Source organism: Leptosomus discolor, chromosome 8 (genome assembly GCF_034619465.1).
Source record: "Leptosomus discolor isolate bLepDis1 chromosome 8, bLepDis1.hap2, whole genome shotgun sequence".
In the NCBI taxonomy this organism is placed as follows: Eukaryota; Metazoa; Chordata; class Aves; order Leptosomiformes; family Leptosomidae; genus Leptosomus; species Leptosomus discolor.
This window is the reverse complement of record NC_141398.1, coordinates 42,347,672-42,375,020: the sequence shown is the minus strand read 5'-3', so window position 1 is coordinate 42,375,020 and position 27,349 is coordinate 42,347,672. Positions and strand designations below refer to the sequence as shown.

The 27,349-nt window shown below is 41.8% G+C and overlaps 2 protein-coding genes across 6 annotated transcripts in view; both read right to left on the bottom strand.

Moving 5' to 3' along the window:
- Positions 1–27,230, bottom strand: part of SLC12A4 (solute carrier family 12 member 4) — a 54,845-nt gene extending 27,615 nt beyond the window's left edge. For 3 of the 5 annotated variants that reach the window (XR_015183738.1, XM_086469552.1, XM_086469551.1), the window contains exons 1-3: positions 26,957–27,230; positions 2,446–2,540; positions 165–296 (exon numbers count right to left, since the gene is read on the bottom strand). Coding sequence is in view for 4 of the 5 variants with exons in the window: in XM_086469552.1 (XP_086325678.1) it covers positions 165–296; positions 2,446–2,540; positions 26,957–27,230 (501 nt within the window). In the remaining variant the exon portion in view is untranslated. Of the gene's footprint in view, positions 1–164; positions 297–2,445; positions 2,541–7,403; positions 7,407–26,956 lie in introns of all 5 variants that reach the window. The other 2 variants (XM_086469554.1, XM_086469553.1) reach the window with 2 other exon arrangements.
- Positions 12,477–27,349, bottom strand: part of LOC104346974 (dipeptidase 2) — a 42,260-nt gene continuing 27,387 nt past the window's right edge. Inside the window, exon 14 of the transcript XR_015183741.1 lies at positions 12,477–12,503. The gene's annotated coding sequence lies outside the window, so the exon portion shown is untranslated. The remainder of the gene's footprint in view (positions 12,504–27,349) is intronic.

Below are 27,349 nucleotides of genomic sequence, written 5' to 3'. Positions count from 1 at the left end.
TTTGGTAATGTCTGGTTACCTACAGAGTTCTATGTTACTTCTTTACAACGCTGTCATGGCTCCTGTCAGAGGTTAAGATAAAGCAGAATGGAGTCCAGATCCCCAAAATTCACATGAGAAATCATCCCGTTCATCAGCTGGCCATGGAGAGAATCTTTACTTACTTTTGATACTTTCTTCTTCGAGCCATCAGTACTTTCTGCTTCTTCATGTTCCTTAACACCTTGGGTAAGGTTCGTGTAGTTGACCAACTTGCCAAGCAGAGATGACACTTTTGGTCGAATATCAAGTTCTTCCTGGGGAAGAAGGCAATTAGTCAACTTCTGCAACTCACAGCATTTATGAAAAGTGGTTGGAGTCATGCCTTCCTCAGTATGCCTGTGGCTGCCAGGGAACACACCAGGAAAATCATCCAGAGAATGACAATGTATTTCGTTGTGCCTGAACCACTGATTAGAGGATTTAGTTTTCTGAAGGGTGGGCAACTCTGACGGGAAAAGGGTATGTCAACAGGTCTGCACTGTATGCATTGTTGTTCTTAGGTGCTGAAAAGCATGAATTACAGCAATAAAGAAGTCTGAGCCTTGGGACTGTAAGAAAATGAATGTATACCTTGCACATATCTCTAATGTCAGCTTACATCAACAATTACACTTTTAAAAAGGTTGAGTTGCCAAACAAATCAGAGATTTAGTGATTAAACTCCGGTCACTGTAGGCACGCATGCACTCTGATAATTTCATTACATTTTTCAAACTATGAGATCTAATTCATGTGGATCTAGATAAAAACCCCAAAAGACCACAAAAGCCACCTGTACAGAGGCCTCACACGTTTACATTCATCCCATCCAACTTCTGTTCCTGAAAGTAAGTTCGAGAGGAAAAAAGAAAAAAGAAAAAAATCAGAACAAAATCATTCCCTTCCTCTTTCTCTTTGAAATTAAAATGTCTTGTATGTTTAATTGCACAGCAAGTAAAGAGAAAGAACTTTCTACACAGGAAATAAAAAACAATTAAGATAGATTTCACTGTCTGGAGTTTTATCACATCTTCATGCATTATCACAAACAGTTTCTGGCAGCATCGGTAGCATTATGTGCTTTGTACCTGATGCAGAAACTGACTCCAAATGGCTAAACAGATGCCATGGGCCAAGCACCCCTTTCCTTACTCCCTTCTCTGATCTGCAGTTCACAGCTTTAAAGACCTGCTTATAATTCCTTCCAGAAAGAGGCTGAGGCTGAACTTCCTGTTCAGTTGAGCAGCATAGACTTTGGGATGCTCCTCCCTCTCTTCAGTACCACAGAAAGCCTGCAGACCCGGTGTGGTACTGTTTACTGCTGATGAAAAAGGCAAGCGTGTGACTAGCAGCAGCCATGCCACAAGTTCCAGCTCTTCACGACCTACAAGTGAGTTTATCCTGATCACAAATTCACCGTGCCTTGGAGTAAGGAGTCACCAGAGCTGGGAGCACACTTTGAAGTCTTTTAGCTCAAGCACACTGCCTGTAAACATGGTTGTAGTACTTCCATGGTGAGTTCCTATCCAGCAGCAGGTTAGTTACACTTGTCCAGGCTCTGTGCCACACAGCTGAGCTCTGCAGGTGCCAACCTGTCAGGGTGTAGAGCCAGCTCAGGCTGCCCCACACCGCGTTCCCAGAACGGGAAACAGAGCGCATGTTGCCAGCATTGCTGTGAAGCTGTAACTCAGAAGCCCAGCTGGAGAGCAGCTGCAGTCTTTGCAGACTCTGTGCACCACTCCCCAGCACCTGAGCTTCTGAAAACGTATTTCAGAAACTCAGTCTTAGCGAACCATAATATGTTTGCATTTAATGCAGTGCCAGTGCGGTGAGGATGTGGAGGAGGATTCTGCTGGATCTGCTGTGGCTCCAACCAGTCTCCCACATGAGACTCTGGTCCTCCTTACTTCCACACGAAACAGTCATACCCCTCTGCCTCACAGTCCCCAGTGGTCATAATATCCGAGCTTTACCATCACACAGGCTATCTCTGCCTACTGGTACCTCAGACAACAGACATACACCCACAAAAAAGCATGGCGGGGAGAAATCCACACTACTGATATACCGCAGTTGTGACACGGGGTACCCAGGCTAATTTGAGCAACTGAATTTAGGCACTCTCCTACAGAATAACATGGTCCTTCTTAACATAGTAAATCAGTTCACTCTCATTTTCCACGCTGATTAGCCCACAGTGCCACGGCTTTGCTATTTAAATTATTACAATATACCATTGCATTTTGCTACTTCGTGGACATACCCCTAAACACACCAATGCTTTTAGATCTGTCCTGTAGCAATAGTTAGGTACCGACCCACTGCCTGCAACTTTTCAATGCTCTGCCTTCCACTTCATACAACGTGCTTAATCCCTCCATCCTGGAAATCACATTAGACATATGAAAAACAGTTTGAAATTACCTCAAACAAGGCGAGATTTCTGTCATAGTAATCACCTCCCTTGCCAGCTTCTGAACTGTTCAGGAAAGGACTGTTTTCTTTATGGTTGCCATGACCTGCAGAGAAAAAAAGAAGAAGGTTTTGCTAAGAGCAGAAAGACAGACACCCCGAGGAAACTTTGTAACCTTAACAAAAACCACAGGGAATAAACTTGTTTAGTCAATTAAATCTGGGGTTTTTTTAATATCTAAAGTTATGCTACTTTATCAATACCAGAGGTGTTGCTCTCAAGGTAGAGTTTTTTTCTATTTCTACTCCTCTGTTTTCATTAAAATAGAATAAAATGTCACCTCACAGTAAACCTTACAAGTAGGGTTACAGCTACAATACTACTTGCGCCTTTATTCTCTAATATCCCCCTTTATTTTTTTATATACACCAGTGACAAGTGACAAGACAGTTCTCGTGCACTTAGAAATCATTACTAATGCTAAGAGCAACTTTTGAGCAGCATGACCAAACAGATGGGGTAGATTGAGTAAGACTGAACAATTCAAAGACTAAATTCTGCTGTTACAAGACAGGTAAAGATCAACCAAAGCCCCTCCTTTTTTGTTTTTGTTTGTTGTTTTTTACTATGCCCACTAATCCTAGACATCAAACATGCCCACTTCATGATGCCTTTACCCGTGTGCTGTATTTTGAACATTTAGACTGTGCATTCTTCAGACTCCTCTTATGCTTCTGAGTTAAAACCTAACATATGAAAGCAAAGCATTCATATATGCAATGAACAATGTAAAAAAAAAAAAAAAAAGATAACATGGAAGATCAGTACAGCTTTTTTTAACCAGTAGTAACTTTAAAAAAAGAAGAAGTAAGGGCACTATAGTACAAAATGAGCTCTAGAGGAAAAAGAAAAAAAAAATAAAGGTTAAACCGATTCCAGTATTCAGTTCTCGGACCTGTGGCTCTCATTCCACTTGACAAACAAAAATTTCTTTCTTTTGCCTGTATGTCTTCACTCCGTGCTCTTTCAGCCAATACAAACTACAGAGATTTCCAAGAGTATCTCCTTAAGAAAGGATCAATCCAAGGAATACTTTTTTTTTTCTATTTGCAAAAAAAAGTAACCACTAAAGAAACTGAAAGAAAAAATTTATTATCTCAAAAGAAGATACTGGAAGTTAAAGAAGTACTGTACACTGAACACATAAAAAGCAAGAGATTAAGAGATCTGGACAACCAGATGATCAGGCCCAGTCAGCATGGACTTATGAAAGGCAGTTCCTGCTTGACTAACCTGATCTCCTTCCATGACAAGGTGACTTGCTTGGTGGACAAGGGAAAGGCTGTGGATGCTGTCTACCTGGACTTTAGTAAAGCCTTTGACACCATTTCCCACAGCATTCTCCCGGAAAAACTGGCTGCTCATAGCTTGGACGGGCACACTCTCCACTGGGTAAAAAACTGGCTGGACGGCCGAGCCCAGAGAGTGGTGCTGAACGGAGTTCAATTCAGCTGGCAGCCGGTCACAAGCGGTGTTCTCCAGGGCTCAGTGTTAGACCCAGTTCTGCTTAACATCTTTATCAATGATCTGGATGAGGGGATCAAGTGCACCCTCAGTAAGTTTGCAGATGTCACCAAGTTGGGCAGGAGTGTTGATCTGCTCGAGAGCAGGGAGGCTCTGCAGAGGGATCTGGACAGGCTGGATCGATGGGCCAAGGTCAACTGTACGAGGTTTAACAAGGGCAAGTGCTGAGTCCTGCACTTGGGTCACAACAACCCCGTGCAGCACTACAGGCTTGGGGATGAGTGGCTGGAAAGCTGCCTGGTGGAAAAGGACCTGGGGGTGCTGGTCGACGGCCGGCTGAACATGAGCCAGCCCTGTGCCCAGGTGGCCAAGAAGGCCAATGGCATCCTGGCCTGTGTCAGCAATAGCGTGACCAGCAGGAGGAGGGAGGTGATCGTGCCCCTGTGCTCAGCACTGGTGAGGCCGCACCTGGAATGCTGTGTGCGGTTTTGGGCCCCTCACTACAAGAAAGACACTGCGGTGCTGGAGTGTGTCCAGAGAAGGGCAATGAAGCTGGTGAAGGGTCTGGAGAACAAGTGCTGTGAGGAGCAGCTGAGGGAACTGGGGTGGTTTAGTCTGGAGAAGAGGAGGCTGAGGGGAGACCTTATTGCTCTCCACAGCTACCTGAAAGGAGGCTGTAGTGAGGTGGGTGTCGGTAGAGATGAAACAGCCTCAAGTTGTGCCAGGCAAGGTTTAGATTGGAAATCAGGAAAAATTTCTTCACCAATAGAGTTGTCGAGCATTGGAACAGGCTGCCCAGGGAAGTAGTGGAGTCACCATCCCCAGAGATATTTAAGAGACATGCAGATATGGCACTTAGTGACATGGTTTAGTGGTGGACTTGTCAGTGTTAGGCTAAAGGTTGGACTTCATGATCTTAAAGGCCTTTTCCAACCTGACCGATCCTTTGAGTCTACGATTAAACAGCTGGATTTTTGGGTGCATATTTTCAATGATTAAGGTAATCCATCCAACAAGGCTACACTAAATTATTTTAATATAATTGAAGTGAAAGTATCTCTACATTTTGAAATGTGAATCAACTTACAAAATGAACCTAAGAGGCAAAGAGAAGACTCCTCTCTTATACACAGTGATCAGCATATACCGCACTGTTACAGAAGTAATTGCTATAAACAAAAAAATTATGAGAAAGTTCAGTACTATTCTTACCGAGTGGAAGGAGTGCATGGAAAGAAGCCAAATTTGCTGGAAATTGCTCATAGGTGCTTTGAACAAAACTGTTGGAAAAACAATATTCACAAACAATAGAGGTCTTTTTAAGCTTCTGGAAGCAAACACCCAATCAAAAATATTTGTAGATAGCAGTCTGCTGTGTTTACATGCCTTTTGTTTTTCTCAGCTCTGACAACTAACACCAAAATATTAATTAGCAGCTGCCTTGCACAAGTGGGCTCAGCTTATTTGCTGACCCCACCTACATGTAAGAGATGTTCACATCGCTGTACAATGTATTATTTTTTGCATGACTAGAAAAATATCAGTAAGCTTAGCAACACAGCACCAAAAAAAAAAAAATTATCAGCTTCAGCAAAGATAAATAAAAATCTGAAAAAACTACTTTCTTTCTGTATTTGTTATGCCTATATTGGCAGAAGGAGTACACAACATCAATTCTGTAGCAGTATCACAGCATGTAAGCTGTGCTGCAGTTCCATTCTATTCTAATGTGGTTGAAGTACATTCATGACTTTTGGCAAGGAAATGGAGTTATCTGTCATACAGATTTTACTCATTAAATTGGACACAGGTGCAAACAACGACAACATCAACAGAAATACCATCTACCTTATTCTTCAAGACTTTGCTCTGTGCAGAATCTTCTCATCATTACAACTTACCAAACACAGCAAGGTCATGAGTAATTTTGTTTTGTTTTCTCATTTCCTATATACTAGCTGTGGTAACTGAATGTTTGAAAAATCAAATATGTTTGGGGTTTTTTTTTACCTCACTAAGTGATTTTACAACCAATTCTTTGCTGTCTTAGTTTTCCTTGTTCTGTTATCAGGAACCTTACCTTACAGATGCAGTTTACCTCTGTCTCAAAAAAGTATAATGGGCATTCCTTTACTTGTAATGCTTACAGAAACTCTTACCCTGTTGTCAAGATAAAAATCTGAGATTGAGTGTATGAGTTATCTAAGATGACAATTGTACTGCTCTTTCAAAATGCCAACCCTCTCATTACCATCATCAGTATAAGTTAACCTTTAGTTAAGAAAGATTACTTCATACCATCTCTCTGAGCCTGACAAAGACCAGTAACTTAAGAAAGATCTTCAAGTTAATGGGCATTATTTTTTAGATGCATCTTCATTTTACCTCCAGTAAATTTTTCACAGTTGGTCTCTTCAGAAAGTCTCTCTCTCTCAAAAAGAGCTTCCAGCTTCTCGCTCATTCTCCACTTGCATTTTCAAGTATCGTACAATTCCCTCCCATGAGATTTTCCCTCTGAATTTGACTCCTTGGTGTGCTTGCTTTATACATCTTCCTGCACCCAGGAAGCCCAGATAAAGCAAACTGCAATAGAAAAATCAGTACAACTACTGACTGGAAATAGAGCACTGTTTTTGCAATTGCTAGGGCACGTTTTACTCTCGATGGAAAAAGCGCAGATGATAGAGAAATACAGCTGGCTTTTTACCACAGTCTCAGCACTAGCTCCATTATCCTGAAAGCATATACATATTTTGAATTACTGCGGACAAAGCAAAAATAAAAGTGAACTTTCAAACTGCATGATTCTACTGATCTAATGAAGTGTCACATTAAACCCCACCAAACACTCTACACTTTCAACTAGAAGCAAAGGAATGTAAGTTTATATTCAATTTCTTTACAATGACATCTTATTTTAACTTCACCAATATGTAGAACTGGGTGCTGCAGAGATGTGTGCTGATTCAAGAAGAGTACTACATTACTAAGTTAAATACAGCTAATGAAATGATAGCCAGAAATCGCCTTCACCACAGCTGCACGTTCGGTGCAATCTCTACTTTTCAGATGTGTCCTAAATCACAACATCAGAGACTTCCTCTTATTTTCTCTCTTTCCATATTTTGTTTCCAATTTCACGAGCAAAACCTATGGCAGGTGACTGTTTCCTCAACAATCACAAATGTACTTTGACAAAATAGAACAGACTGGAGCACAGTATATAATATGTACCACAATAAAAAATTGGTCTACTATATTCCATCTGCCAATGAGCAATACCAGCAGCTTCAAAGAGACTTACTTGTACGGGAAGGGCTTGTCATCTCCATCAGTTTTAGAAGAGAGTGGAGGTGACCTCAGAAAGCTACTCTAGGGAACTCTTGCCCCAGCTTTGCATGCGGACAGTTTACATTCCGAAGCATGAAGTTTCCTGGGCAAGCACCATCTTGCAACATGCGTACAGTTTTCCACATTCTTAGTTATCAAGTCTTGGACAGTCAGTACCTATGTGGTGTTAGTTTTCATCATGCAAGATTGTTTTGCAAGGCACATTTCTTAAAGAAAGAGCTATATACTCTGAAACAGAGAATACTTTATTTCCCTCCGTTCCTAATTAATCTCAATTTTTGAGGCAGACAAGTTATATTCCAAGTAGGTTAATGTTTCCTCTTCAATTATTTCATTGCTTCTCAGTCTTCACTATCTTTCAATAACAAGGCATTTTATTTCTGAATGCTACCAGTTCTTCAAACCAAGTAATTCTATTTGCAGCCACCATTACAATTATACAGTTTATCTAAACATCACCATAGTTCCCTGAACTTTTCAGAGCTCTCCTACTCAGGTACAGACACAGGTCTGTAGAACAAGGTTCATCATCATGTGGATCACCTGAGTTCCATAAAACATCGAAGATGGTCCATGGAACAAAACCTAAAAATCCTAAGTGTGCATACACCTATACACACAAACACACAAGCCCAGGAGACAGAATGAAAGCACTAAACAGATGTCCAAACTTTCACCTAACTTTTATGTCATTGCCAAGATAAAACAAGGTGGCAAAACTAGTGGATATTCTACTGACTGGTTTTATTTTTTTCTTCTGCAAAACGTTTATGTTGTCTTATTAAAAAAAAAAAAAAAGGAAGAAGAAGAACACAGACGACAGTGTGCAAATGTTCACATTCCCTTCTGGAAGGGGATTAGGCCAGAGAGACAGTTTCGCTGCTTGAGCGTGCCAAGTGCAAGTCTTCTGTGCAAGCCATTGTGTTTTCTTTAGTAACTGAAGGGATGAAAACCAGAATTTAGAGAGAATTACAGACAAAACATGTATGAAAGTAACAGTAAGAAAGATGGATTAGTGAGGATAGGTGAAAACTGAACAATTAGGTGCAGTTAGACAATTGTAAAGAAAGACCAGGAAGCTTCACAGTGATAGTCTACTCTGCCAGACTACTAAAAGAATAACCATTATTCTTTGAGAAGAAGGCAGAAGCTTTTACATGACTTGACCTGTCGAGGTTTTATTCTCCTCTGTTGTCAGTTTCTAAATTCCCTTAAAGAAATCCACCCCTACTTCATCGTGTTCAGTTAAATAAATGGAAATTAGTACATCTTAAAACAACTTCAGATCTCCATTTGGATATGACTAACTCAGAGAGAGGCTCACCTAGTTCTTATGCAGGCTCTATCAACCTGACAAGTTGTGGCATGCTGAAGGCACAGATGGACATAGTTTGACTAGCTTTGGTCTAGCCAGCACAGATAACAGAAGCAAAAAATATAGTAATGCTAATAGATCTGCAGTAAAGCTTAAAACAATTAAAAAAAAAAAAAAAAAAAAAAGATTCCCAAGAGGGTTGAACTTTGATAACAAATTTTGCTTTTGCCACTTTGCTTTTACAGGCATACATGTGAGCTAATTAAATGCACGTTGGTAGAGGCACATACTCCACGCTCATTCCATCTCAAGAGGAACGCACAGACTCTCAGTCACACTTTGCTAGGCAGGCAAGCTGGACAAAGCTCCAGATAAAGCTCCGACCTGTGATGATGGCATGCAGAGTTGCCATAATCCTCCCTGCCTGAAATATCTACAGTTAAATCTTAACTGAGGGGCTAAATATATTCAAAGAATTTTAGCATGAATCAGAGTACAAACCAGAGCTAGAACTGAAATGCTAGGCTTGACAAAGAAAGAAACCTGTTGCTTTATTTACCTCTTTAGAATTGACAAACAGCGGATATTTACTAGAAAACCAGCTCAAAGGATAGCTCAGTACTCCTCCCCTCAATGGAATTTAATTTCTGGAGCAGCATAAGAGTTAATATCTCACTTATAACCGTACTACACACGTACGGACTCCTTTGTGTACACCACAGTAAAAAAAAAAAAAAAAAAAAGGTATTGAAATAAACTGTATAGCAGCTACCACCACTTTTTTCTGGCATTCAGACACTATTTTACAAGCACCACTGGCCACAAGGCCTGTGATAGCTAGGGACACAAACTGAGCCATTTTCATGGACAGAAAACATCAATTAAAAAAAAAAACAATCATTCGTATTTTTAATATTCCATCCACAAACAACGCTGGAATCTAAGATCAGAAATTAGAGCTGATACCCAAGCAGTTGGTGTGGGTTTCCTTTAACCTAATTTCAGCTATCTAAACAGCAGGCACTTATATCCAACATATCATGTAGGCTCGCTTTTTACTCAGAAAGACATGGGTCAATTATGCCTCTCCTGTACACGCATCTTGGCACGCTGCAAATCACCTCTAAAGAGAGCCTAACTTAAAGAAAAACCTAATTTATAGATGGGTTAAGGCACGCAAAATTTATGCCACTTTGGAAAGCAAGTTAGTTCTGTTGCCATTTATTTATGCTTTTCCTGATTTTCATGTGCAAATTTCTACACAACTGGTAATTAGGCCAGAATCCAGTTTTATTTTTTTTTCAACCACAAAAAGAAAATACGCTTGCTACACTTATTGTTCACACAACACCTACAGGCAAATGAGTACACCTAAGATAGGTATTCTACAGGGGAAAAAAAAAAAAAAAAAAAAAAAGGAACAATGGCATTGCTGCAAACAGGAAGTTTTTTCAGGTAGAATATTTCTTCCTCGCACAATCAGGTAATTTTATTAGTCACAACATTATTTTTTAAGACATTTGTTCGCAGCCTTAAGGACAAAGTTTTAATATTAAAAGCTGTCCATGTTCACTTTCATTATACCTTGGGGTTTTGGTTTTATCTCTACAAAAGAAACTATTTAACACAGTTCTTGAGAAAGCATCTTCCAGATGTGAATAATGACACTACTTTCCCAAGAACTTGTACTGTGAGATAAAGCTTGGTTCCCTCCAAAAGGCTGTGCTATGTTCAGACAATGTCCTTCTCATTGTCCACCGGCAGTAAAGTTTTGCAGAATCGAGTATTGTTGAAGAACAGTAAACCCTAAACAAGTCTCTCAGCCTTTGCTAGTAGTTCAAGAAGCCCAGTATCTCCGTATTTCAGCAGCAAAGCATTCAAGAGTATTGCTGAAGTATATCAAGAGACTGTCATATTAAGATAACCTAAGAAACATCTAGATGACCACTTGATTTCAAAAACATTCTGAATCTTCTTATACACCTTATTTACGTGGCTCCTCACATGTGGCTGGGCTAAACAAAACTCTTATCCACTCTCAGAACTGTTATGAAGCCTCTTCCTCAATTTATTTGGGAGACTATAACAAATTATTCCATTTACAATTATATTTTTGCAAAGAACTTTATCTATAAATTTCGTAAACAGAAATCAAATACTGCCTCTTCTCTTACATTACTCACTGTCAACTACTTAGCAAAAATCCTAATCCAACATCAGGAACAGTTCAAAGTAGAGATCTTATTCAAAAATAATAATAATTTTAAAAGACAGTCTATTAGAAATGTTTGTTTCTCCATGGACAACACACAGCCACCCAGAAACATGAAGCATTTCCAAAATGAAAATTCTGATTACAAACTCATTTATGGCAGCAGAACAGGCAGCTGACATCACAAAGCTGATCATGAGGAATACTTATTTTCACTTTAGCTACAAAGTAGTCAGTATTATCCAAAGCACTTTTTTCATACAAAAACCAGAAAGTCATGATTTAAGATTTAGCTTTCAGGCCTTTCAAAACCGAAAACAAGAATTTTGTTATTTTGCAGTAGCAAAATATTGATAGTGACATTCCAGGCTCCAAAGAAATAGTTTAAAATATTTTGAAAACTTTATTAAGTTCTTGGGGGGGTGTGGGGGTGATGTTTTAGGTGGAGTTTTTTTTATTAGGAGTATTATATTTACATCAGAAATCAGAGAAACGGGAAATAAATAGCATTGCATCTAGTCAGATAAAACTCAATCACACTACAAACTAGACTTTGGTAATAAAATAACTAACTGAAATCTGTTAATGCCAGTTCACTTAAAACCTTGAGGGCTTTTTCACTGAAGGTGGCAGAAAGCACAAGTTGTGAATTCCAGGCTGACCGAGTATCTTATGAAAATAAAGGCCAAAGCTGCACTAAGTAACAACCCATGCAACAATAAAGCTGTATGACAGGAAAGAATAGCAGAATGAAAGGACAGATCTTTACTTGGATAGCTTTTAGGCAGCAAAGAGATCCTCTGTACTTTAAACGCAGGCTCAAACTATCAGTTACACTGACACTGAACTCACACACCAAACCCAGACACACGCTTCCATCAAACTGCAGCTTAAAGGCCAAACTACTGACATTCACGGGTATTTTAAGAATATAACATGTTCATTTACCATTTTAAGACTAATACATAACATATAACATAAAACTGACACTGTCATTAGGGTTTTGAGTTTACTGGATTTTACCCAACAACTAAAGGTGTGCTTGTTCAAATTTATCACAAGCTACACTGCAGATACCACAAACGAATATATAATCAGCAACAGCTTTGGCATCTACAAAAGTGACATAAACAAAGCACAGTTTTACCAAAAAGTAAATTAAAACGCTGTATTGTTGATAATACATTAGTTCCTCCGAAACAGTTCAGACTTCTAAAGACTGTTTGTGTTCTACATGACAGAAACAGCCAAAGCTTTCCCAGACACCAACCTATGCAACAGTTAGACTGCACTAGAGTACAGAATTAAGTGTACAATTAAGCACAGATCTTTGATTTATCCCCAGATAAACAAGTGTGAAGTTACCATCAGACTTGTACTGTACTTTGCAAAACAAGATTAGAAAACAGCTTTACCAATCAAGTTGATTGATACCGCACAACTCAAAGGATTTAGAGATCTAATAATCCTGTGTTTCAGAAAGCTCAATGATTTTATTCTTTAATTAAGACAGTTTCAGAACACTATAATCCTTTGTAGGTATTAATATCAACATGAAGTACTTACCCTTTAGCAATAGCTCTTTGCTATTTTCAGCAATTTGGTTTACCATTATTCTTCTTTCTGCTCCCAGTACATGCTTTAGTAAAGGCCTTCTCTGTGAAGTCCTGAGGACGGGACAAGTTTAATAAAATCGTATTCCCAAAAGAACTCTTTTCCACCTCATCTGACAAACTGACTGCTGGCTGAAAGGGACTGATCTCCTTCAGGAAGCAGAAGGGTTTCTTACAGAAAGCTAAGCCAACACTGATATAACCCTGGCATTATAATCCTTTCAACACTGAGAAAATATACAAATGTCAGGATCTTACTGAAAATGCTACTTGTGAAATCCAAACCCAGCCACATTTAAGAGGCACATTGCCAGCTGTTTGTACACTTATTCAGAAAAGTGTGTACCACAAATCTGCTGCTTGCTGAGTGTGGAATCAGACTACATTTTAAACCTGCTAATGCTAGGAAAAATATAGCTCTGTGACGTTAGCCCTCCAGGCATTTCAGCTTTCAAGTGAAAACAGTGATGCATTTCTTTCCATCTTCAATACTTTTTAATATGATTACCCATTAATGGATGAATCCTATGCAAGATCACAAAAAAAAACCATCAGCATGTCAAAATGGAGGTTTATATAAGATACATAAGTAAATACTAACTTAATGGCCCTAAGCAGTTCATAATTACCCGAACCCACTCCATTCTGCTCATTCATAAGGAAGTCCTCTGGATACCAGCACACACCACACTGAGACTTATCTATGTTATACAGTAGGTGCAATCACCAAAAATGCCTCTGTAATTAAAGATGCCAAGTCACTTTTGAGAAACTGGATTTAGGAACTCACATCACTTCGGAGCTTTCATAATATAACTTGCCATTGCCAGCTGAAAAAACCACTATAAAAACAATCATTGTACTTCACTGTAATCCACTTCAGAGGTTCTTTCATGTGGAATGACTCCAAATCACTTCTCACGACTATCCTCCCTGAAACTGTCCCTTCACATGCATGAAGGCTCTGCAGATACAGCACGCCCTGTACCAAAATACAGAGAGAAGCATTCTAGCATTTTCCCTGCCTCAGAAAAAGCCTCTTACTTTGCTGTAAAATGTTCTCATTTTTGCTGAGAAATATCTATCTACGAGACCAGCATGCAGATTCTGTGCAATACTCAATTCACCTTTCTCTCCGATACCAAACATGGAAAATTGTTTCCAGCCCTATACCTGTTCAGCTGTGCAGTAAGAAAGATGAGAGAACAACAACAACAAATCCAAACTCCAAGAAAACCCCCACAACACACACCACAATTTCAGACATGTCTGCTCCCTTCTCCAGCTCAACACGTGCCAAAGAAACAATTGTACAGGCACAAACCATGGATTGAGAACAAGCAGATGGGAACAGTGACCATTAAGTCACTATTGCCACCAGCTAAAAAAACTTCCTACAGGGAACAAGTGGAAATAGAGAAGAAATGAGTCAGGGTGTGCTAAGTATCTGCAGACAGAGAACATAACAGAAAAAGAAGGTTTAATTACTTTGAAAATGTCAATGCATGTACATTCTATGCATTATGTACTAGACAATGTACATTAACACGGACACCTACTATCCATTCCAGGAACACAGTAGAAAGACATCTGTAATTGGTTACAGCTTATTGTGAAGCCCTGAAGCGTTATTAAGCATTCACTTAACTCATATAGAAAGTGCTGAATATCAGATTTTTTTTTACATTTGAGAAGTACTTTGTCCCATGTGAGAATAAAGTGTGACAGATTTTTTTTAATTAAGAAAAACAGAAAAGAAACAAAACAAAACAAAAAAAAAAAATAAAAGGAGACAGACAGAAAAGAGCTAAGCTTGTGTATGTTCCAAGGATGCAGAGCTGACCTTTCAGTGTGAAGTGCTACAAACAGCCAAAACTCACTGTAACTCCGGTCATAATACTTAAAGAAATTACAAATCAGCATGAGACTTCTCCAAGTAAAGGAAGTCACTCCAGCCCACTGAACATTTTAGAGGGTGGAGAGCACTCTGACACTGCACACGATAAGCAACAAACCACGGTACTTGTAAAATACATATATTCCAACACGCATTTAAAACCAGCCCACAGGTCTTCCAAAATAACACAAAATATTTCACACTGTGCAACACAGAGCACAGACCAAGACAAAGTCAGATAACTGGAGAGGCCACAGTGGCTTTTACCATCATTTTACAGAAAGTTCATCAGTTTGCAAGAGCATAAGAGCAAAATGAGTAGAGCACATTAGCTTACAGAAACTCTTCAAGGAGCAATAGGCAACATCAGATCACTTGTCTTCTGCTCCATGAGTCAGGAATTATATCAACCACATGTAACAGAATCTAAGTCAGAAGAAACTCAGGGACATATAATGAAGAGTTTACTCCTGCTAAACATATGCTTCTATTACAAAGTCCAGAATACAGTATCTTAAAAGGGCAAAGGCAAACTATTGCAATTAAATTATCCTCTGTGTGTTGCCTTGAGTTACAACTTTAAAGCTCCCTGCATATATGCTAAAAGACATCTTAACACAAGGCAGATCACCATCCTGCTGCCTGGTTACACAGTATTGGGATTTACCAAACATAGCTCAACTATACCTCCCTTCACGTTTGGCTGCAACGTCCCCGAAATGAATCCCCGACATTGCCACTACATTCTCTGGAACATATAGCCACATCAAAGGTGAACGCTTTGTGTCTGCTTAGGCAAAGCAGCCAAGACATAAGTCACATCCAAGCGGGAACTGAATCGGATAAGCTCGGCAAGGGTCAGCTTTGAAGCTGTAAAACCAGCTGTGCCCTGGAGATCATGCCTCCATACAGGGTGCAGAACACAAATATGAATCAAGGGAAAGGAAGGGATCCTGGTTGGGGGCGGGGGGAGATGGACAAGTAGTATTGCTGTTAAACACCTCAGACTGTAAAATCTTAGCAGAAGAAAGCCAATTCTTAAATCAGACCTGCAAGACTGTTAAAGAACTTCTACCTTTGTTCTTTGCATCAGCTCTGGATACAAATATATACCACAGCAAGTAGTTGTAAAAGTGATGCCAGTTATATTATTTAGAAGTGGATCAGGAAGGCAAAGCTCCTGAATGCAAAGGTATAAGGCAGAGGGGAAACGGTAATGTGCTGTGCTCCACCAGACACCAGCAGCTACACAGTCTTCTTGAATTGCCAAGTCCTGACTCAGACCTGACCTCCTACATGGAAATCCAGAGGCGGACTTTGCACACAGTAACTAAGCTCAGGGCTGCTCAGCTTGCAAGCACAGACAGGGTCATAACATACAGCGGTATTGCTATAGATAATTTTATGAAAAACAATTCTACTCCAGGGCATAAAAACTGTGTTTTACTGCAGCAAACAGCAATCTAAAGTATGCAAAACCAAGTCTCAACAAGTTTGCCTTCCTTAGGAGCTACCCTAACTCAGCAAATGGTCAGCACACCATAAAAATCCTTTTCTCCCTTTGACATGGAAGTAAAAGGCAAAAGTTTGGATGGTCTAACCCGCTTCATGATAAGGAGGTATCTGTAATGATTGAGTGATGTTCTAAATCCCTCAGATAAACGCAAGAAATTGCTGGCTACTGGTAGGAGATAAAAATGAAGGTTGGCAATTAGACTGTAGGGGAAAAAAAAAAAACATACAATTTTGTTCTGGCATAATTAGCTTGAACCTATACATAGCACAGCATGCCTCTGCCCTAAACACAGAGCTCTACGTCATCTCTTCTCTCCCAGGAAGTTATACAATCTCTGCTACAGTTCCCTGCAAGCCAGCTTCCAACATCAGCTTACAGCTTTGATTCTAATTTTCCAAGTAATCGATGGATTGCATCCTAATTATACTATAGACCACAATTCAATCAATGAGAGCGTTGGGCTTCTAGGACAATGCAGGTCACTTGGGTGGAGCAAGGAGAAAGGGGCAAATTAAGCATTCTGGATTCAACAGGATGGACCTGTGGGACAAACTTCCAGGGAACATTAGGCAAACCGAGAACCTGAATACCTTTGAAATGCTGCTAAGCCACGCCCTAAGCAAATGATCTTCCAGGTTGCCTGTCAGAGCACTGCGACCCCCAGTACAAAGGTGGGATGATGACTGACCCCTCACCAGTACCACCAATCTCCTCCCTCACCCCTTGCCCCAGCTGCCCAGGCCAGCCTGGCACTGGCCTCCCATCTTCTGGTCAGCAAAATGCCATTTCATTTACATTTCTGACAAGTCTTAGGCTGCTTCCAGTCAGCAAAACATAGCTAACTTGGCAAAACTGCCAAGTTATCAACCTTCCCCATTCATCCATAAGCTAATTGAGTCTAAGCTCTTTTTGAGCAATTAGCACTTTATTCTGCACATCAAACTCCACCTCTCTATCCTACAGAGCAGAATGAAGATCAAAAGATGATTAAGAAAAAATTCCACCAAGTACCTTTAATAGCAACAAAAATTTTGAAAACAAAATGTATTCCCAGAACTGTTCTAACCTGTACCTCTGTTGCTCGGACATGCATTAAGAGTGCTGGAAAGCAAACAGTCATATTCTCCAGGCCAAACCTAATACATACCACAAAATCTAAAGCCCTATTACATGACCTACTGGAAAAAATGCTACTCTAACTTCAGTAACTTCTTTTTCGGTTCAGAAGTGACAGTTTGAGACTCAGGAAACAATGTTTAAAATAAGAGTCACTCAGGACAAACAGGCAGCAGAGAGCCTACAAAATAACCTCCAGATAGGTGTGCAAGGATAGCAGAAGAAAGACGACTTGTACCTCAGAACAGCATACAAAATGCTATCATATCCAAAACCCAGATAAGTTTACCCTACATGCACTATAAGAGCTGTATTTTTCCTAGTCACATAAACATTTTAAATATAAAGACAGAACATACTAAATGTATGTCAAGTATTTGATTTTGCTAAAAGACTAATATTTTTTGTGTATGTTATTTTGTTACTTTGCTTGCTTAAAAAGAAGGTATTGCTTGCTTAGCATTCACTACAGCAGCCACTGTGAAAGATGCAGTTCTCCATGCATGACAAAATCCAAGTATACTGAAATAAATCACCCAAAACAGCTCTACTGAAAGAATGAGAATAGTACTACTCATTGCTAAGGGATCACTTGGCATCAATTAAACAAATGCGTATTGAAAACTAATAAGAAAGAGGTTTTACTAAAACAAACAACAAAAGTACTGAAACTCTCTTATCTGTGAGAATAAAAATCAGCTTGGTACAATTAAGAGCTTCAAAATTTCCTATTCAAAGGTTACTGAAGACAATGGAAACATTCCTAAAACATAATTCCAAAAGGCTTTAAACTGTATCTTAAAATGGTGCATTTTTTTTCTCCACAGTTCAGGTCACAGATCAACGTATTTAAAGAAAAATCTTGAGCCAACAGCTTGAAGACACAAACCCTTTGATCAAATAAATCTTGTTTCCACATATTGGTGATAATATAAATTTTTCTGCAATATGAATCGGTCTGCACATTAAATAATTTATGTCACAGACAAGAAGAGGTGTAAATCTTCAATTTGGTTCAGAAGAGGAAACTCATCAAATGCAGCTTTTCTCTCCCCCATTCTGTTACATGCACTTAGAAAGCACCGATCGCTAAATTTGTTCTTCCCCAAGGTGGCTGCTGTTCTTCAGCAAACTGCATTTATTATGTTTGGCTAGGATTCGTAGTCAATGAGGCTGCAAACTACCTTAGTCTCCATTCCACACAGAAATGCAGAGAAAAAGCCAAATTTAAACTTTACATTGAAGAGCATGCAAAAATGTGTTAATTTTGCTGCAGTGGGTGAAGAAAGGAAATGTCACTATTTTCTTTAAGGTATTGAAACACTGAAGAAGTTTGCAAGGGGAAATTGAATAAAGCACACACAGCTCAATTTTATACAAGAGAAAGGTCCTACAAACACAATATAAGAAACACAAAAATTTGTTTGAATTTCTTTAGAAGAGTGCAGAGATTGCATTAAAAATACATACATACATACATATATATATATATATATATAGCTTCAGCATGTAAAAAAGTCTCCAAACTTAGTCTCAAATTTTAAATGGGCACTTAGCAAGTCAAAAGGAGCAAGCATTTGCAGGCAGAATTAAATGGAAAATCCATGTCTTTGCATGTGCAATCGCTTAGCCTTCTAATACAGGTGTTCTCCGAAATACACCAAAGCAGCAGCTACAAAACACCAGCAGAGGGTTGTTTGGGTTTTTTATCTTCTCTTAGTTTTTTGCAACATACAGACCCATGCATACACAGTTACAGGAGTTGCTTTCAAATCACTTAGACATATCACAAAGACCCTTCCCAGGGCTTTTCCAAATAACTGAAATACCAGAGAACCCACAAAGGCCCCTGTTTCTACATTTAGCGAAGTCTCCTGGCTGCCAGCAGTTGGCACCAAGCTCCCCTTGGTACCAGACAGCTGCAGCCTCTCCAGCTCTTTCTTGATCACCGCACAGATCAGAAGAGGTATGAGACATATGCTTAGCAAAAGTAACAGTTCATGCATCTACAAGGGCTTTATATATGCGGTTTTCACGCGCCAGGCCATCGGATCCACACAGTCCAATAAATTCGGTTGTCCCTCTCCTCCACCTGGCTGGAGGCAGGGCTCCTCTGATTTTTAGCATAATACCCTTCAAGAAATGGGTTTGTATTCACTGGAGCAATCGCTCTGGTAGAAGAACTTTCTCTTTTGTTTGTTCTACCTTGTAACCTATGTACTTGAGCCCGCAAGACAAAAGTAGGTTTACCATCCCACTTACTCATGTCCTCTCCATGCTCATGCAGGAAAGACCACAGGATACCTCGGGACATGCACTGTTCCCTTCAGGTTGGCCTTGTAGGATAGCGTCTTCTCCTAATGGCTTCAACACGAGTCCATTTAGGGGAAGAACAGGATTTATCCTTTTTCTTAGACAGTTTCTCATACATTTTTTCCATTTTCTTAGATATTTCATCATCCATTTCCTTAGCTACAGCTGAGACACAGGCCTTCATGGGATCAGCGAGACTGTCCTCATACTGCTGCACTTTGTTAGCCACCTCATTCACAACTGGTGTCTCGGCATCTCCTCCCCAGACCATTGTTGACAATGTATGGGAATACATTGATGGTGCATTCTGTACAAACTTCCTCAATATGGGTCGCTGACATGGCATCTCATTGGGATCTATAATTGCTTGCCAGTCACTATAGATCACCTCTAGCACAGCTAATTCCCTCAGGTACTTAATATCTTTTTCCATAGTGTTCCATTTGCTTGGGCGGCATTCAATACCTTCCTTAAAGGGATACCTGTACTTTACAGCTGCTAAGAGTCATTTCTAGAGGCTGACATTGCTTTTCTTTCTTGCAAGTGCCTTGTCAACGCCTCCATTCTTAGCCAGGGATCCCAATTGCCTAGCTTCTTTACCGTCCAGTTCTATGGTTTCGGCCCCATTATCCCAGCATCGGAGCAACTAGCTGGTAATAGACTCTCCTTCATGACGACTAAAGTCCTTTCTTACATTACGCAGCTCTTTCCTAGAGAAGGGTGTACTTTCCTCTCTCTCTGACTCCCTCTCTGACGCTTTTGTTTTAGAAGGACCCTCGTCTGAATCTTCATCATCTGTCACTGGGCGATCTGTCTTTTTAAGGTGCTTTCTCCCAGTCACAGGGGCCTTATCCTCCTCTTCCGACTCTGACTCCTCTATGTGTGCTGGTGGGGCTTTAGAAGGACCCTCTCCTGGATCTTCCTCATCCCTCACTAGGCGATCTGATTTCTTTGTCTGTTTCCTTCTGGACACAGGGGCAACTTGTGCTGCTAGAGATTGAGTGGGAGCCTTAGTACTTATCGGTGTAGCTGCGGTGCTTGCCGGAGTTGGAGTAGTGCCAGTGCTCACTGTCAGAGTTGGAGCAGGAGCAGCGCTTGCTGGGGGAGCTGGAGCAGGAGCAGCGCTTGCTGGGGGAGCTGGAGCAGGAGCAGCGCTCGGGGAGGGGCCTACTGGGTCTGAGTGGCTGTGGTGCATGTCACCCTAACTCGCTGTTTCCTTTGCAGGGTCTGAGTAGCTGCAGTGACTGTAGCTGAACAAGACCTATACCTACACCGAAATTTAACATACCACCACACCCCCTGAAACACATGTAAGAGAACTGATAGTAAAAGGACGATATATAAAATCATGATATTTGGATGGTGATGCTCACATCCAGGAGCCTCATAATCTGATAGATTCCACTTGTTATAGAAGGGAACAGTAGTTTCCCCAGGTGTGACTGAAAGTGTAACTAATAACAGAATCCACTATGTTACACAAGATGTACCCAGGTAAATTTGCTAACCAATTTATCCCAGCACAAACAAGTGATAAGCACCATAGTGTAGTGGTAAATTTCGCCCAGCACCTATAAGGGATAATCCACAAGATAAGCCTAACAAAGAGTAAACAATAATTCAACGCATACAGCAGATGAGGCGATATCACGGCACTTAATTTCAAACAAAACATTAGAAGAGAACCCCGTGGTATCAAACTCAAGAGCCCTATCATCTTGTGAGCTGTTTGTTTTAATTTCCAATCGTTCAAGAATCTTGAAACAAAAATTCCGCTCTTTTAAAAACAAGTGGGAGTTTGTGCTATTCAGGTAATTTATTAGAGTTCTGGTTGTTGCCCCACGTTGGGCACCAATAAATCTGTCACGGTTTGAGGCTGGGCCGGCCACTAACAAATGACAGATGCTCTCTGTCAACCCCTCTCCCCTCCCAAAAGGGAAAAGGAGAGAGAGACTTTACGGTTTGGAAAAGAAAACTGAAACAGCTTTAATGAAACAATAACAATAAAAGAAAAGATAATAATAAGAATAAGGAAATAATGAAATATATACAATATGTACAAATATATACAAACCCAATACCGAACCCAACTCCCCCCACCCTGATGGCAATACGTCACCACCACACCGCAGGGCTGGCACTGGGGCAGTCCCAGGTTGGACTCAGCAGCAGACAGGGACGGGATGCAGGAGCTGGACTCAGGCACTGGATTCAGGGATGCACGGATTGGGATCGACGACAGAAGAACAGACAGAGTCCTCCTCAGATGTTGGCCATCGAAGAAGAGAGCAAGAGGGTGAGACCCTCGTGATCTCTCAACTTTATACTGAATATGACGTACATGGGATGGAATACTCTGTTGGTCAGGTTTGGGTCACCTGTCCAGTTCGCTCCTCCCTGCAGGTACGACCCTTTTCACACCCGGCACCCCAACACGGAGTACAAGATTTAGCAGTGACCTTGGTCGCTACAAGAACAAGTACAAGCAAGGGCCTCTCTGCATCCCATTCCTTGGTACGAACTATAAACACCAGGCCTTATCACTGCTGGGAGCAGTCACTGCCTGGAAAAACAGGCTGCTGTTTCAGAAATTGCTGTTAGTTAGAGGGGACTTAACTGAAAAGTTAAAGCACTAAAACAGAATTAGTTCTCGTTTAGCCCAAACCAGGACAATGCAGTAACATGAACTTTTTTCTTTTCCCAGACAAGCATTTTTATGAATGAATTAAACCCTACAAAGCTGCATGCTGCTAAAAGAAACTTGAGGTATCTACCACAGACCCCACTAAAATGAGCTGCTCAGAGAAATTCCTTTGCTTACAGGCTGCAAAGAAAGTAAATGCCATTTCCTTCACCCACCTAAGTGTTATAAACAGCTAATTATGTCACAAAGCACTTCTCCACTCTCATTTTTCACATACCGCACTCCTATCTTTCCTTATCTGAAGCAGGAGTCCACTTATCGATGCACCTGTATTATTGAAAAAACAATTCTGGAGTTTGGCACTGCTCAGCGCTGTGCTAACTGCTGACTGCACAATCAAAAAAAAAGAAAAACAGAGGACTTCACAAGGATGACCATGCTGCTAAGTCCCCTTTCAGGATCTGCATCGCAAATTATAACCATTGCTGCATATCCTACAAGTATCTCATTAAGTATCCTTTATGGAACAGGAATTGACATATTTAGCACTGACAGGACACCTTTAATATCTCCAAATTTACGCATTAAATTTTACAGAGAGGGAAAACAGATGCCAAGCTTAGCAGAACAGAAAAATATCCCTTCCTCATCAAAATGCAACTAAATTGAAGAAGATGCAGTCTCCATACCATTTTCAGCAAGACAACAGAAAACAAATCACCAGAAGAGACAGTTCACTGACGTCAGTATATTTCTATTCTCAGGTTACTTTCCTTCCTCCCAAACAATTCAGAGCTTCTGCCTCAACTCCTCCCCAGGCTCCCTCCTCCATGACTTCTTTCTGCAGTTTTGAGGCAACATGAGAAATGCTGAAGATGCACGTGCTACAAAGGTTATGCAAAAATATCCTGATATGACTACTGTAACAGTGCCATTTACCCACATCACTGCTAGCAGAAGTTCTTGAATTTAAGATAATCTAAAATATATTTAGACACATTTCTCTCGCTCCTATTTAGCCGTAGCATTTAATTCATTACATAACTAATTTTATCTTATCTCTGGACTTTGCCAAAACACATACATATAAGAATTAAGTGCTTTTTGAAAAGGAATTTTTTAATGATTTATGTATCCCTCTTGAAAGTATCTTTGGACATACTTTATGTGAGCTTTATTTCAAGTCAAGCAGAAGACTTAAAACCTTTACTAGTAAGTAACCACATATTAAAAAGCAGTGAACCAGGAAGAAGCTTAAAGTAAAAGCACACTGTTATCACACCAGAACTTTCTTCATCCATCCTCTCAAAACAGCTTATTGCAAATGACCAGCATAATCTGCTGCTGCACAAGGGCACTGTACATACTGATGCACACTGTAAGCATGAGGAAAAGGTCCCAAGTCTAGTTAGAAAACTCTGGGCTGAAAGGAAGCCATGTGATAACTGGAACATCAGCAGAGCAATTCATTGGCAAAAACCAAGAGTGGCAGCTGACCAAATCTGGTTAGTGACACCAAGCTGATTAGTGTCTCATTTTCACAAATGAAAGTCACAACAAGATAAATAACTTCCCACAGGACACATGACATTGCCGCACTTTTGTTAACAGGGTGCACAATCACTGTGGAGCTGAGATTCCTATTAAAGCAAAACTTACTTGTTTTTTTTAAACACTATTCAGACCCCACTGTCCTCCTTCTTACCCTGTGTACCCAACGTAATGTACTGGCACTATTTCAAAGACTGAAGAGATGCCAAATTCACATTTCTCATCCCTGCCGATCCGCAAAGCGGGGCTCACAAGTTTATCACAGGATCACAGAGTAATTCTTTGTATTTCTTTACCTAAATGGAAGATGTCAAAATCTATTACAAGCAGTGGCAGTTGGTGGAACCGGCATAGAAAAAAGAGGCTGATTTTATTCACAAGCAAGCACTGGAACTATCTCGGAAGGCTAAATTGTTGCACACAGACTAATGTCTTCTTACAGAAACGATTGACAAGAAATCCTGCTGCAGAATGGTTACACATCTGTAATGTTTAGACAATACCATATCACTTGATGTCCCAAATGAAGCAAAAATCAGAACAAAAATTCAAAAACAAGGCTGTGACAAATAGAGGTTGGAGTGAAAAGGTCAGAATGAAACAAGAATCTGTGAGAATCATAAGCAACAGCCCAAGACACTGCACAAGGAGTACCGGATGACAAAGCCACTACTTTGCACAGTTACAGACCAGCTATGAAGAGCCACATTACCATGACAAACCATACTCTTGAGGGACTGTATCATTTCTGAGTCAGTTTAACCCATCTCTGAACAAACAGAGTGATCCGAAGAAGTCTTTAAATAAGGCTCTGAATAGCAAGCTGATAAAATAAAATCTTCCCTGGAGAAGACTCACCAGAACAACTGCAACCAATCCCTCATACTGACCATGGTGGCGCTACTTGAGCACACAGGAAGACTGGACAATTGGCACTGCTCAGGAGCTCCGCGTGCATTCATGCAGCGCCAGCATGAATCGTATGCACTTTGACAGGGCCACAACCTAAAACTCTGAAACTGTGCACTCAAGTCAAATAAAGTTGACCTTATCTGGCATCAGGGGCATCACCAACACCAACAAATCCCTCCTGTAACCAGAAGGCTCTGGAGGGTCACTCTTCCCCCCTCCTGCCCGCAGGCTCAAGCCAGCACTAAACAGCTGTGAGATACTCTGCCTTCAATGGGAGCTACTCATCTCCACCACGTCAGATTACCAACATTCCCACAGTATGAGAGGCTACTGTACTCTGCATAGGATGTAGAAGGAAGCACCAAGAACCAAAGGAATAACACAAAAGGGAGTTCAGGTTCCCCTCTGCAGAGCCATAAACCCAAGAAACCTTGAAGGCTAGTGGGGAAGGACATGCTTGTCAGTACAGGTAGGCAAGACAGTGTATCTTCATACATACACCCTGAGGATACGAAACAACACTTAATTACCGTGAAAGTAAATTAAAAAATAGAAGGCAGTTATAGTTCAAACAGAAACAGAACTGACTACCATATATTAATAGAGATGTTACTAGATATTTATCAGTTTAAAAATAGAGACTCAGCTAACTTCCAGCAGCAATGGCTCTGTGCTGCAGTCAAACAGCAGTACTTAAGAGACCATAGCTTGCCAGCTACTGATAGACTGTGATGGGGAGCTGAGTATCTTGAAGTGTGTTGTTTGCACATATCCTACGGGCAGTCTCATATGCAAATGACAGGCAGTTTGAGCTGACCTTCCTTTATCCACCAAGGCAATAGCTTCCCCAAGTCACACTTACCAACCCATGGCCAAAGCTAGCTAGCAGAAAACATACTCCATGAGGTCCCCACCTCAAGCGGCTGAGATGAGTGAAAACCAGCTGTTACTTTCATAGACATGAACTGTATGTTAAGCTACTGAAGAGTAAAACAGACCTTTTTTTTACAAAATGAAGTCAAGGCCCTGCACAGCCTTTAGGGCTAGAGCCTCAAATTGTCTATGACAACAGACGAGTTGGGAAAAAGCACCTACCTTTCCCCATTCCAAAATGCTCACACAAGTACTGGCAAGAACTGACATAATGGACATGAAACCTATGTAAGCTACTTGGTATATGAAATCTAAAATTCCTTGAAAACTATACAAATTAAAAAAAAAATAATGGTGCACATTGGAGATTGAATGAATCTCAGAACCAAACAACGTGACAAGACAGGAACTGGACCTTGATCTCATAACAGCTGAGTATCACTCAGCAAAATAACTCTTTTCTTTTCCTTAAGCACAGGCCTGATCAGTGCTGGCTCCCTTAAGGGATTACTTTGCATCCAATAACATTTTCGTTCTGAAAAGTTTGACTGCACGGGCAAGGAAGAACAGGTCAGGTGTTTACTGATTTTTGTTTTGTTGCCTGGAGTCACACATGATTCACAGAGGGCAAGTCAGATTCACCAGCTGAGCCCACGGGAAGATCCTCTTCCTAAAGGTTACAGAACTAAACATAACAAAGGCAGAAAAAAGAAACAGATCCCACAGAGAGCTAAACCTTTTAGCAGAACTACTCTGGTCTGCAAATCAGTGTCCTTTATTTTCCCCTAGAAACACTCGCTGTATTTCATTTATACCGAAAACTCACAGCAAAACACCAAGACAGGCCAAGCACTGGTATTAGCTGCCTGATTAAAGAAGGTACTTCTCACCACCCAAAATCTCCTCCTACTTACGTGATCCTCTTCTGTAATTGGAATAAATTAGCCACTAACAAAAAGCAGCTCTGCCTAGCAGAAGCAGTTGTGAAAGCCACACAGACACAAAACACATGCTGTAGTATTCAAGGGCCCGGTCTGATGGAGAGAGACCTAGCTGGGCAGGCGCATTTTTTAAGGTGACATAAACAAGAAAAGCAGTCACCTGAGATTCGGCTAATTTAACTGAATTCTCTATCCCCCGTTTATTGTGGCAGTGGAGCACTGAAAATACCCGAGCGTCTCCACGTCCTCTTATCGCCCCTGGAGACTGCAGTTTGTGGGAGCAACGATAACACCCGTCCCCCCGCGCCGGCCCCGCTCCCCGCTGCGCCCCGGTCTGTCAACAAGTGGCTGCGGCGCGGAGGGAATCCCCGGGGCGGCTCCCCGGCGCAGCGGCACAGCTCGCCGGCCGCTGGCAGCCCGGGAGCACCCACCGCAGCCGGCGGGCTGCGCTGCCACCGCTCGGCCCAGGCTCCTCGGCCGACAACCTTCCTCCGCCGGGCCGGGCGCCCCGCGGGCCTCGCCACGGCGGCGCGTCCCGGCCCTGGCAACAGCGGAGCCGCCGCCCCCCCCACCCCGCGGCGGCTCCTCCTCCGGGTGCGGCGCCCCCCGGAGCGGCTACCGACGCCCCGGCCGTTGTCTGCCGCAGGCGGCGGTAGCAAAACGGAGCGGGGGGAGCCAGGCTCGCCCCAGGCCCCGTGGGAGCGGCCGGCACCGCCGCCCCCCGCCCCGGCCGTGCCCGCTCACCGTCGGAGCTGACGGTGTCGTAGGAGTCACCAGCGGCGGGCGCCGCGGCCGGCTCCCGGTAGTCCACCCAGCTGAGCCCTTCTACGCTGTCGTACTCGGCGCGGTGCTTGTCCTCCACCGGCACCACGGTGAAGTGCGGCATGGCTGGCGGGGCGGCGAGGGCTCCCCGCGGCACCGCAGCGAGGCAGGCGGGACGCGGCGCGGAGCCGGCGGCGCATTCCTGCCCCGTGCGGTCACTTCCTCTCAGGAAACCGCGCTCCTCAACTCCACCCATTCCCCTCCGAGCGCCGGGGCGGCTAGGCGGCGCGGCGGCCGCCTCCCCCGAGGCCGCCGGGCGGGCAGGCCGGGGCCGCCCCGCAGCGAGGACCGGGCGCGGGGGAGGGGGTCACTCCG